General features: G+C 42.9%; 1 protein-coding gene across 8 annotated transcripts; it reads left to right on the top strand.

The window, feature by feature from the left end:
* The first annotated feature begins 243 nt into the window (after window positions 1-243).
* On the top strand, window positions 244-10339 carry LOC109883180 (ras GTPase-activating protein-binding protein 2). Of its 8 annotated transcripts, none has more exons than XM_031828294.1 (13): window positions 244-423; window positions 2142-2260; window positions 2372-2453; window positions 2697-2870; window positions 3214-3304; window positions 3414-3519; window positions 4659-4839; window positions 5090-5191; window positions 5285-5390; window positions 5565-5624; window positions 5720-5848; window positions 6074-6192; window positions 6850-10339. In XM_031828294.1, exons 2-13 carry the CDS (start codon window positions 2166-2168, stop codon window positions 7132-7134), a joined length of 1530 nt encoding a protein of 509 aa, XP_031684154.1. In that variant the 5' UTR covers window positions 244-423; window positions 2142-2165; the 3' UTR covers window positions 7135-10339. The 8 variants fall into 8 exon arrangements, with proteins under 8 accessions (XP_031684154.1, XP_031684151.1, XP_031684157.1 ...); XM_031828291.1 differs by having other exon boundaries at window positions 273-423; window positions 2697-2882; window positions 6074-6201; window positions 6850-10133; XM_031828293.1 differs by having other exon boundaries at window positions 274-423; window positions 6074-6201; window positions 6850-10133.
* Window positions 10340-13540: the final 3201 nt, after the last annotated feature.

Genomic DNA, 13540 nt, shown 5'->3' with positions numbered 1-13540 from the left:
GTAGTGTATAGAACATACTATATGAACATTATATATGTTTTAAGTCACAATTAATCGTGTTGGCTGATAATGAAAATTATATTACGAGGTATGACAAAATAAACCAGTTGTGACGTCATAACGTCTGGATTTTTAGGCAGGAAGGCAGGCGGGAAAATACACCAAAATACGTCACAATTGATGTTGTCCAGTGTAAAAATATCATTGGCTACTCCACTGTCACGGGGGTTCCCTCCCTAGATTGCAGGGGTTAGACAATAAATTTGAAGTCTATCGCTTTAAATTCCAATCTCTGATACAGCAGAGATCATAAAGTCTTTCAGTAGAGGGAGAGAAATATTATAAATTACACCTGAAATATTCTGCATATTTCAGAGTATAGTCATTTAATCACTGTGTTCAATTAGATAGGTATTTCAAAAGGTAAGTTACCTTTTTTTAATAAAAAAAAAATCGATAATCTGACTAACGATAACATTTTATTAATGGCTCGCTACTGTAGTTGTTCTCGGGAAAAAGTTAACATTTGAGTTAGTGAAGGTCTTTGTTGGCTCACTGTACAGTATGTGTCTTCAATTAATTTCATGTCGACAATTTGAGCTAAAATGGAATAAACAGGCATGGTATCATGTGATGCTAAACCCCGAATTTGACCGAGTTCAATTGTATTTTTCTCATTAACTAACTAGCTATAGCTAAAAATACCTAGCCAGTCGGCCTTTGTATTATGTGCAATGCTAACACGAGCACTGGTGTCGACAATATTGCTTGCTAACCAGCTCTGTTCAAGAAAACCCTGCCTGCCGGTGCCAGGATTTTTTAGGCACTTGCACGAACGTGTTAACCGGTCAGAATAGACCAATGTGTATTGGCTAGTTACAAAGTGATTGTTGCTAGCTGTTCAACGTTTCTAATTCATGAAATTGAGCCACATGACTTTGCATCATTAAAGTGTTGATGCATGTTAATACACGAAGGAAAACTGATAGGGGTAAACAAAGTTGTCAAGACAAGGTAGCTTGAGAAAAAGCAACGACGCCACAAATCTAGCTTAGCGCCATTAGCTGCCTAACGTTCGCAAATGTACTAGTTTCACTATCATTTAATTAGCAACCGGTACGGACTTTTCTGTGCATTTTGTTGATTTTAAAATGTATACTTAAATTACATTAGAATATTGGGGGTAATGCTATTTATCAATGCACGCAGTGTTAACGTGTTGGCTAACTAGGAGCTAGCTAACGAGTTTTCCCAAATGAGCCTAGCACCAATTTAGTAGGAAGCCAGCGTTAGCTAGCTAATCCTCGTTTACCTTACAAGTATGCTGCCCTAACTAGTTTGCTAAATACACTTCCAAATAAGACGAGGCCTCTTTCAAAGCATTTGGAGTTGGTCTACTATTTCTAGCAACATGTGTTATGTCTGGTATCAAGGCCAGGGAAATGATTCGACGATGCCACACGAAAATAGACATCTAGCTACGACGGAGGCTGTACCAGGTCGTGGGAGGCCTTCCGCAGTTTCCGTCACAATAGGCCTGGCTACTATCAAACAAATTAATTTAACATTAACCTAATTTGTTCATTTGATTAGTAACATATGTAAAGACAATCTCTCAACTCTTCTGAGAACGTCTCGTTGAAGTCGACCTATGCTTTGTACCCCTCTTTTGTGTCCGGGTGGATAAACGTGATGGCGCAGTTGCACGCTAGTGTGTGCTATCAAAGTAGTTAGTTAGCTAGCAACGATAAATATGTATCATTTTAAAATGTGAACACGAACAACATGGTGCATTGTCGTTTTAAAAATCAGTTGAACGCATCGACTTTGTCTTCATATACTTAACTAATTTCAAAACTAGAAAACAACGTCTTAATAACCAGTTTCTGTACATAATTTTTTATTAGCTCAAATTTGCATGCAAATATCATTCATGAACGATTCATAAGTTGCTCAGTTTTCCATTGGTCTCATTCTGGTATTATGGGTTGATATTGTACATGTTGCCTCAATTATGTTCAATAAAAATGAGTTGTCATGGCTTTATTTTCCTTCTGCAATGCTGACCTGCATGTTCTTAGGTCACTTCAAAGTATTACTTCATATCAAGATTAAAATGTTTTGTTAATGTTCTGTTTCAGCACTTGATATTGATTACCAAAGAAATGGTGATGGAGAAGCCAAGTCCCCTGCTTGTAGGGCGGGAGTTTGTGAGGCAGTATTACACACTCTTAAACAAAGCACCCGATTTCCTGCACAGGTACTGACCGAATTGTCTAGATTGAATAGCCCACAGTATGTGATAACCTTCCATTGCTTTATGTAGACTTGTGCCAGCAGAACTTTAAATGTCTCTGCTTTGTCATGACAGGTTCTATGGAAGGAACTCCTCCTATGTTCATGGTGGACTTGACTCCAACGGGAAGCTTGCAGAAGCAGTGTATGGCCAAGCAGTAAGTGTCAATAACCTAAGTCAAAGATCCAGATGACAACTACCTGTTTTGAAACATATAACACAGTCAAGAGTCTTCACTCAGGATGCTTTTCATGCAAATCTCAAACAATTTAGATGTTCAAATATTTTTTTTAGAACCTTCCAAGTGCTGTGATGTAATAATGCAGGAAATTTGATTCTATTATAAACCATTCCTGGCCTTGTGATTTACTTCTAACTGTACTTCCTTCACCCTACCCAGGAAATCCACAAGAAGGTCCTGTCCCTGCAGTTCCAAGAATGCCACACGAAGATCAGACACGTGGACGCCCATGCCACGCTGACTGACGGCGTTGTGGTCCAGGTGCTGGGTGAGCTCTCCAACAACGGCCAGCCGATGAGGAAGTTCATGCAGACCTTTGTGCTCGCTCCAGAGGTGCGTAGTACGGTAGGCTAAAGGGCGGGGCTCACTGCACACACTTTACTAAGCATAGGGTAGTTGTCATATCTTAATTGTCACTCACTGGGAATTTTGGATTGTGTTCAGCAGTCATGAAATGGTAGAATGAATTAAAGTGGAGTGACTACCTGCGTTCAGTAGGGCTCAATGTTCAGGAAGTACCTCCCTGATTCACTGTTTCAAAACATTTCATGCCCACTGAAAAAAACTCTGCACTTTTTCTTAGATTATGAAGCTCCTCAACTATGAGGGGGGGAAAGCACATTTTCGTCAGCTAGTGCAGCACAAATAATAATAGCTTGTCTGGCTATTTCCACAGGGCTCCGTGGCAAACAAGTTCTACGTACACAATGACATTTTCCGCTATGAGGATGAGGTTTTCGGCGACTCTGAGGCTGAACTTGATGAGGGTAAGAAATTCTGCACTTTGTCCAGTTAAATTATCTTCAATGTTGACTTTGGATGTCAATTTGTTTATATGGTCTGTATACTTTGTTTTGTTAATCAATGGTACCTCAGAATCTGAAGAGGAGGTTGAGGAGGAGCAGGAGGAGAGACAGCCGTCCCCAGAGCCACTCCAGGACAGTCCTAACAGCACTACCTACTACGAGCCTCACCCTGTCATGTAAGTCTATTCCATGGAGACCACCATGCCAGTTTGACAATGATGGTTAGATCAATGGCGACTAGATGTACTTAATGTTCTGTTTTAGAGAAATTGCATTTATGTACAGGACGTGCACTGCATTAAAAAACAACAATAAGTAAACATGGCATACAGTTGGTATGTACACTCACTTTACAGTTTATTTGGTAACCATCTAGTACTGGGTCGAACCTGCTCTTTGCCTTCAGAACAGACAGAATTGTTTGGGGCGTTCTACACGGTATTGGAAACATGCCACAGGGATGTTGGTACATGCTGACGGCGACGGCATCACGCAGTTGCTGTGGATTGTTCGCAGCATGAATGTACTGCCGTCTAGCCCATTCCAGATGGTCTGTTGGGTTGAGGCCTGGGGACTGCGCAGGCCACTCAAGTAAATTAAACTCGATGTCATGCTCCAGGTGCTGTTTTTCCACTCCTTGATTGTCCAATCTTGGTGACCGTGTGCCCACGAGCCGCATTTAGTTTTTACCTGAATGGTGTGGAACCCGGTGTGGTTGTCTGCTGCAATAGCCCATCTATGACAAGGATCAACGAGATGCTGTTCTGCACACCACTGTTGTACTGCGCTGTTATTGATCTAATTGTGGCCCGCCTGTTAGCTTGCACGATTCTTTTCATTCTCATTCTACCTCTCATCAACTAGCTGTTTTCGCCCACACGACTGCCGCTGACTGGATGTATTTTTTTTCTTCTGTTTGTCGCACCATTCTTGGTTTACTCCAGACATTGTCGTGTGGGAAAATCCGGCGGCCAGTTTCTGAGTTACTGGATCTGGCGCGCCTGGCATCAATGATCATACCACGCGCAGCCTTAAGTCACTCGTTTTGTCCATTCAATTGAATAGTAACTGGATGCCTGTCTGCCTGCTTTATCTAGCAGGCCACATGACTCACTGTCTGTCTGTAGGAGCGGTCCATTTTCATGAACGGTGTGGGGTGCCAAATAAACTGGCCAGTGAGTGTACAGTTGCATCATATTTGTGTCAAGAAGAAATGTGACCGAATCCAATCATATTGAGCTTGTATCTGAGTTTATGAAAAAGTACATCTAGGCAAACAGCTGTAGAAAACTTGACTGATTTCTGCTTCATTTAGCAATGGTGTTGAGGAGCCTATGGAGGAGCCGGCTCCAGATCCTGAGCCCGAGCCTGAACCGGAGCCCGAGGTAGAGGAGCTGAAGCCTGACGTGGAGGAGAAGGTGATGGAGGAGCTGGAGGAGAAGGCCCCCTCCCCGGTCCCAGTAGAGTCCCCACCCAGCACGCAGGAGGCCCCCAAGGTTGGTCCACTCTCCTGGTACAACAGTGCTATGACCATTTATAACATCACAATAACATGCAGGTTGCATCTGAAATCACACTGCTGTTCTATATAGATCGCTGGTCAAAAGTGCACTATAGAAGGAATAGGGTGCCATTTCAGAAGTAGCACTATTGCACAGATTACTGTCAAGATATCTGCCTTTCAAAATCATATTGTACTGTGTTCTACTGATTGGCACGGTTGAATTCTGACTGAATTCCTGGCAGACCTTCTCCTGGGCCTCGGTGACCAGTAAAAACCTGCCTCCTAGCGGTACAGGACCCTCCTCTGGAATCCCCCCCCATGTTGTTAAAGCACCAAGCTCACAGGTAACCCCTGACCCCGTGTCTTGTGTGTGTCTGGGCTGTGTGTTGTCTGTGGTCAAGTAGGTCTCATCTCCTGTGTGTCGCGCTCCTTTACAGCCCAGAGCGGAGACCAAACTTGAGAGCCAGATGGCCCCTCTCCGGGGACCCCGGGACCAGCGCCCCCGCGACAGACCAGCCTTCGTACAGCGAGCATCCAGACCTGGTAAGCCCGGTGGGACCTAATGGCAATGTTTTTCTACAGACGCACTGTCTATACGCGCAATATGCTCTTAGGTCTGTTTTAGGTCTGCTTAGTTCTCAACACGTCATGGGTGCTCACACTTCTGTGGTTTACTATTTACACATGGGTCAATGTGTGCACGTCTCTGTCACTTAGATGGTGTTGCACCTTCAGAATCACAAACTGGGAAACCCCACTTCAGTTTTGTCAACAAAGGTAATAAAGCTGTGACTTTGTACTAAATGTCCTCTCTTCAGTGTTGGTACAGAGTGACGGTGCAGATGGTAGCTAATGACTTCTCCTGACTGCAGGTCGGGGTGAGGCGGACCCCGGTGAGATGGACAACAGGAGGATCATCCGGTACCCAGACAGCCACCAGCTCTTTGTGGGCAACCTCCCTCATGACATTGACGAGGCAGAGCTCAAGGACTTCTTCATGAGTAAGCACTCGTACACATGAATGGTTATTTAGACCTGCCATTTTCTGGTTGTTCAAATTATCAATGGCATTTAAATCAATAGAATTGTGTGCGTTTGGAACAGTTTTACATCTTCTATCCTTTTGTTAAGGTGTGACTAATGCGGTAAACTCCAGATGACGTAAGCAGGAGAAGTGTGTATGATTTTCGGTATTTGGAATTGAAAACTAAAATGTCTTCCTTCAGCTTTTGGCAATGTAGTGGAGCTGAGGATCAACACCAAGGGAGTCGGAGGAAAGCTGCCCAACTTTGGCTTTGTGGTCTTCGACGACTCTGACCCTGTCCAGAGAATCCTGGGGGCGAAGGTAGGGGGGGCAAGTACTGACTTCATTATCCCCCTCATTCACACGGGTGTTTTGGTGGCACTCGACTTGGTGTTGTAAATCACTACCTATGGGTTTTCTGCACAGTATCCTAATCCCCAATTCTCTAGCCCGTTTTCCTTTTGTTTGAATCTCAGCTATAGGAGACTGAGTATTCAAGGTTTTACTGGAGCAAAATGGTGCTGGGGGAGTGCTGACTGGAAATTTGAAGCCCTCCCGTTGTCCGCAGAGACAACATTCAGCTTGGCTTATGCTATCTGAGTCTCAAACATTCCAACAGAATCAATGGGGTTCCCATTCTCGGACAAAAATACTCCTGAATGTATCATTTTTGGAATTTGATTCTCCCTGACTCTTATTTTTGGTGATTGTTGGTTCTCAAGGATCGTAATTGAAAAAATAATATTGGGGACTCTTGTTTTAGCTTTCTGGACATAGGTGGCCCGAAAACACTTAGGCAGGCCTCCTAAGACTTTTCTATGCAGGAAAACTACAAACACAATCGATACAACCAAAGATGCAACAATAGGGTTTTATGGTGTGCAAACCAGTGAATGAGAAGGATTGTGAAAATTGTATTTTCTTAAGGTCCCCTAATCACCTGTCAGTCCTGTATTAACGGTCCCCTCTGTCCTGTAGCCCATCATGTTCCGTGGCGAGGTGCGTCTGAACGTAGAGGAGAAGAAGACCAGGGCGGTGCGTGAGCGGGAGGTCCGTGGCGGAGACGACCGCAGAGACATGGGGAGACGCGGCGACAGGGGGCCCGGCGGCCCACGAGGAGGCATGGTGGCCGGCAGCGGGATGATGCGTGACGGCAGGGGCCCCCCACCCAGGGGCGGCATGGGTGCTCCCAAGCCCGGCCTGGGTTCTGGAAGAGGAGCAGGAGGATCCGCCGAGGGCCGCTTCACCACCCAGCGCCGCTGATAGTGCCACCTGCAGTTCGGAAGTAGTACCACGTTCATCTTCTACCGTTCTCGTTAACGAAAAAATCTACATGTATAAACGTATATACTTTTGTTTGTTTATTTTCGTTTCGGTAAAAAAGTATTTTTGGCTTTGGAATGTGACAGACTGTCAACTATTTCTTCTTTGATGTGACAGACAAAAATGAGCAAACGTCAAATTTGCATTTTCGCTTTACTTAGCTGTGAGCTGAGCGTACTTTTCCAGTGTTGTCAAGAATTCACAAACATTAATTTGTAAATTTGAGGAAAAGCAACCAGGAGTAATCTGCATCGTTATAGGAGGAGGGACTGATAGACTTTTACCTACGATAATACAGCCCATCATTTGGAATAGAGATTATTACGCCTCGACTTACCAGGGCGCTACGTCACGAAACCCCTCTTAATGCACATTTTATATGTGGGAGTTCTCTGCCCGTTACTGTTGGAAAAGCATGAGGTGAATTTCCTGCTATGGGGGGGGGCTTGCATTTAGTTTTTTCCTTTTCAAAGGACACTGCTTAAAACAAATTGCATAATGCACTCATCAATATGCACTAATGGGTACTTTTGTCATGTTACGTTGACATCCTGGGATCGCAGCTGGTTGAGACATCTACTGTTGTCTCAAAGCTAAACGACGTGACAAGGCAGGCCTCCACTTCAGGCCTGTTTACTGTGACCAATATACTTCTCTCACATCTTTCATCTGCGAACCCATAACTATGCTTCAATTACTGCTGGAATACAACATACCAATCTACAGAATGATTATTTTCCTAAATGAATTTAATAAAAAGCTCAGTTCCTGGACTTCACCGACTGGGGAAATAAAAGGATGGTCCACAGACACAACCCAAGCTGACCAATAGGAGAGTGGTGGTGATAATGTTTGGGACTCGCTCCCTATTGTTTTTTATTTTATTTTCATGCATTTTTTTTTCATTTTTTTTTCTCCCCTACTCTTGCCAGAACCGTGAAACTGGGGTTCCTCTTCTCCCTCCATTCCCCGTCAAGTGTACGGAGGAACATAATAAATGTACAGCAAAAATCATAGTTCACTGTATGATTTAATTCTCCTTTTTTTTCAACTTGACTATAAAAGCATGATGGTGCCTTCTATTTCATCTTTCCAGTCTTACTAGTGAGTTGAGTTTGGGGTGTCCGGTTTTGCTCCCAGCTCCAGTTGAACTACTCTACCTACTGAGGCCAGGAGAATTTGCAGTGTTCTTCACAGGATTATAACGTTTTTCTGGTGCACATTTCACTCTCCCATAAGTACTGTTGAACTACCTAAGATGATGTGCTGCAAGTTGTGCATTTGTTTATAGTATCTGCTCTGGGGTTTTGAAGAGACTAGAGAGACAACGGGTGCCTGAAGTTTTAATGTTAAATATCCCAGAGATGCGTTATTATGTTAAAGAAATGACTCATTGGAACATACTAGTCATGTGTGATTCTTGGTTAGTCAAGCAAATGGGATCAGTTGAAGAGTTTGCATCTGCAGTATTGACGAGCTGTTTGCTTAGTAACTGTAACGGACAGTGAAAAGGAAATGCCCTCTTAAAGGAAAACGTTGTATTGCACGGCTCAGACATGGGCTACTAGACGGTTCTCAATCGGTACGGTGAATTGGAGCAGCATGGTCATTGTCTCGAACGGTGGCATAAGCCCTGGATCCAAGGGCATCCGACTGTTTCATCAACAACAAACATTTTTCGTTGGCAGCAATTTTTGTAAAATGGTCATCTTAGGTGTGGTTTAGCCTTAGTGCAAACTTTATCTGGAATGACACTCACTTTTTTAAATCCATTTATGCGTTCATATTTTTTAAAATGCTGATAATATTCAATGTGCTGTGTACCGATTTTTCTATTATTTTTTTCCCACTAAGGCAAAATAAGATTTCTATACCAGTACTCTGCCAGTGAAATGGGAAGTTTTATTTTTGTGACTGTGAAAGGGAAGACCTCGGTTTCAACCTGGAATAGAATCGGGGAGGAGAAATTACAAATATTTTGCACTTTTTTCTTAAACTGGTCTTCTTGCACTGAAACGGAAAGTTAAATCTGATGTAGCGCCTTTTCCAAAATGTCGTACTGAGGTCTTCCTTGTCAGGTGGTATTGCGCTATTTCAGAAATTTTCTGGGACAATCTGTCACAGTAAAAACACTTTTCCCATCCTACCCCCTTTTCTGACATTGCTCTCATAATTAATTTTCTCGTGGCATGGGCCAGCTTAAAAAGCCAGTCACACTGGTGGAAATGCATGTACCTTTTGGTTGGATTGGAGCGACGTGCCGAACACTGGTGTGTGTGTGTGTGTTATGGGAAGAGGCCATTTTGAAATTGAGCCCCTTTCTCCAGGAACCCATTGTTGGTCACTGCAGAACTACATCCCTCCACATATGGACAAGTTTCACAGTTGCCTATATACTCATAATGTGAGTTTCATATTATGGCTAAGAAAAGGGCACTTACTGCGATTTTACTTTTGCAAAGGTCAACAAGGGCGAGGAGAGTCAGCCGAGTGGAATGCCATCATGCTTTCTGCCTAGTTTTCTGAAGTCAGTGCTTTAAAACTCAGTGGTGTTAAACGTTTATTGGGAGCAGATTTGTACTTTTATTTTTTTTGCTCTGAAATTTCAGTGAAACCCCCATCTCTACCCCCAAGTTTCAAAGGACCCCCTAAAGCAAAGGCTGTAAACTTTTTCCACTGTTGAAAAATGCTGTAGAGTGGATTTAAATGTATATCATTCCAGTCCTCTTTTCAGTGGAATAGGATTTCCTTCCTGGCTTTAGCAAGTGTGGTACGCAAAGCAGTCGGTTGGTTGCCATCTTAATTTACTGTGTTTACCTTCTACTTGTTTGCTAGTAGAAACAAAAAATGTGTTGCAGATGGAGCAAATTTGTTTTAGTTTCCATTTTGAATGTGTTTGGACTTAACATACAATAAACTACTGATATCTGCACCAGTCATCACAGTTGTCATGTTTTAAGGGGCACAGCAGTCAACCAAATGTCGTAAAAGACAAAGAAGTTGAAAATGCCCCAAGATGTTGGATCCTACTTGAGAATATTAACAAAGCCAGAAGTAACGTGGGTCTCGACTATAAAGAACAAAAATATAAACTCAACATGTAAAGTGTTGGTTTCATGAGCTGAAATAAAAGATCCCAGAAATGTTCCATGTGCACAAAAAGCTTATTTCTCTCAAATGTTGTGCACACATTTCTTTACATTCCTGTCAGTGCGCATTTCTCCATCCACCTGACAGGTGTGGCATATCAAGAAGCTGATTAAACAGCATGGTCATTACACAGGTGCACCTTTTTCTGGGGACAATGAAAGGCGTCTCTAAAATGTGCAGTTTTTTTACTGAACATAATACCACAGGTGTCTCAAGTTTTGAGGGAGTGTCCAACTGGCATTCGGACTGCAGGAATGTCCACAAGAGCTGTTGCCAGATAATTGAATGTAAAATTTCTTTACCATAAACTGCCTCCAACGTTTCAGAGAATTTGGCAGTATCTGGTCTCACAACCACAGACCATGTGTATCCACGCCAGCCCAGAACCTCCACATCCAGCTTCTTCACCTGGCTCCCCAGTGGGTGGGCCTATGTCCTCCCCACCCATGGCTGCGCCCCTGCCCATTCGTGAAATCCATTGATTAGGCCTAATTAATTTGTTTGAATTTACTGACTTCCTTATATGAACTGTAACTTTGAAATTGTTGCATTTATACTTTTTGTTCAATGTAGTTGCCACAGTCATAATTCTTGCTAAACCCCGCCTGTTTCTACAATTTCTCTTCTTAAAATGTTATTTCAAACCTAACCTTAACCACACTTCTAATTTCTAATGAAAGGAACGTTTCTTATTGGCAGTCCCCTTTTCTTTTTTACCTTCAGTTTGGTGCATAATGAACACCACCTAGTTCCAGCTCCTGTGGTAACTGCCTTGTGTTGATTGCAAAGGCAGCCGCGGTTGACCACAGGTCTGCGTATTTGTGACACAGGCATGATACTCTCCGATAATGAATCCATGAATCATTGTTCATTCTGGCTTGATTAAAAGTTGCACTTGTCGAACCTGGCTTTCTTTGCAATGCAGGGTGTAATTTGTATTGTGCAACATCGTGATTCTGAAGGTAACATGTTAAACGTATTCATTTAGTGTAATTAAATGGTTGAGCACTGCAGTCCAAAACAACTCAAAGACTGTTTATGAAAAGGAAATGGTTTATTTTTGTCATGTAAGCATATACGCGTGATGCTGTGAGTGATTAAACAATAAAAACTTGATGCTTATCAACACTTCCACATAGCAGAGTCAGCGCACAATGACACAGATCATATCAGCCTCTGCCGATCTCTTGTCTGGGACAGTAATGGAGACTTAGCACCAGAAACTCTTAGCCATAGAAATATAATCTATAGAACGGACACCCCCCATTCTATTTATAAATGGTCTTAGGAACCTGATACTTCAGTCACTCAGAGAATTCTCTTCAGATGAACCTGCAAAGCCCGGACATAGGCTGAGAATACAGAGGGGGGCATGAGGTAGTTGGGTATACTTCCATAACCTCTGGGAAACCAGCTCATGGGGTGGGGATGGTGTGCTGCAGCTCTCTGAGGGACAAAGAACATTGGTGGTGCAGGAGGGAAGTCTTTTATGTTGGGGGCACCAGGCCTGATGGGTAGGTATGGGACAACTAGACCCTGATGTTGAGGAGCTCCCTTTGCCTTTCTCTTGTTTTTGTTATTGTCCAGGTGTGGGCTGCTGGTGGTAACTGCGGTCGGGGTTGGTTGAGTCTGAACCTGAGGGGTTGGGAGGTCGTCCATGACTGATATGACGTTACATGGAAACTCGTCACGGTTGATGATGTCTATCTCAGTTGCATCGTTTGTGCTCAGCGGTGTGTGAATAACATGTTCAGATTGCCCAGAATGCTGCTCTGTGAAAAAAAACATGTGAGAAAGTTTTTTGTTGTTGTCAATTATATAAATGCCACCGAAGATCGATATAAGAGATCAATCGTGTTTACTCAGTAGTCTTTAGCTTGGGATCCAAGCTGAATATCACACCATGTCACTGAAACAATACTAATACTGATCCATATTCAGTTTGGATTCCAGGCTAGTCTGAATGTATAGATTTTTTTTGACTCACCTTGTCTGTCATATCTGTGCACCTCTCCTCTCCCCTTCTCCAGGTAGTCTCCCGTGGGAATTGCCCCTTGATCGGGCCAGGAAGTGGGAGTCTCATCGTTCCTCTCTGGATGACATTCAAGACCTTGTGAAAGCGATGCTAACACAGATTCATTTTAGTTCTGGACTAAAAATAATTCTAAATAGAACATCTCCATAGAAAGTGCTTTTTAGTCCAGTACCAGGCTTAATCTGAAATCGCCCCTGAATGTCCTGATCATCACTATCATTTCAAATGGCAAAAACTCTTAATATTTTAAAACATATATATTTTCACTCCATTTCCTCAAAAAATATATGACACTACGTCATCATAGCATTTTGAAGAGATGAACTCTGATATTTCAGCAATTAGATGATTTGTAAAAAAAAAAAATACTTACCTGCAGAAAATACCTGGAGAGTAAGAAGGAGAGAGAAAATCACTGCTTCTGTTAGTTTGACTTCCATTGTGAAAGGAACATGCTGAGATCTGTACAGAGGCCTTTTAAGACAAGGAGTGGATCTGTCTGTCTCAGTGCCCTCTATAATTACTTTGATATTTCTGCACATTTTGATTTTTTATCCAGGTGTCTGGCTGGAACAGATGTGTATTAACATGTTATAATTACCCTCAGAGTACAATAACACCTGACTCAAACTCATAGCTACCAGACAGTTCCATCATTATATTGTGCAAAAGAGATTGTGATAAGTAGTGTCTGGTCTGGGGCAATTTGTCTAAATAAAAAGGTAAGCTCTATCTCACTCTCTCTCTCTTTGGACACTGTGCTATCTAACCTCCAAACAAGCTTCAATGCCATACAACACTCCTTCCGTGGCCTCCAACTGCTCTTAAACGCTAGTAAAACCAAATGCATGCTTTTCAACCGGTCGCTGCCTGCACCTGCATGCCCGACTAGCATCACCACCCTGGATGGTTCCGACCTAGAATATGTGGACGTCTATAAGTACCTAGGTGTCTGGCTAGACTGCAAACTCTCCTTCCAGACTCATATCAAACATCTCCAATCGAAAATCAAATCAAGAGTCGGCTTTCTATTCCGCAACAAAGCCTCCTTCACTCAAGCCGCCAAGCTTACCCTAGTAAAACTGACTATCCTACCGATCCTCGACTTCGGCGATGTCATCTACAAAATGGCTTCCAACACTCTACTCAGCAAACTGGATG

The sequence above is a fragment of the Oncorhynchus kisutch genome, linkage group LG7 (assembly GCF_002021735.2).
Source record: "Oncorhynchus kisutch isolate 150728-3 linkage group LG7, Okis_V2, whole genome shotgun sequence".
NCBI classification, from domain to species: Eukaryota; Metazoa; Chordata; class Actinopteri; order Salmoniformes; family Salmonidae; genus Oncorhynchus; species Oncorhynchus kisutch.
This window is presented reverse-complemented; position numbering and strand designations above follow the sequence as displayed.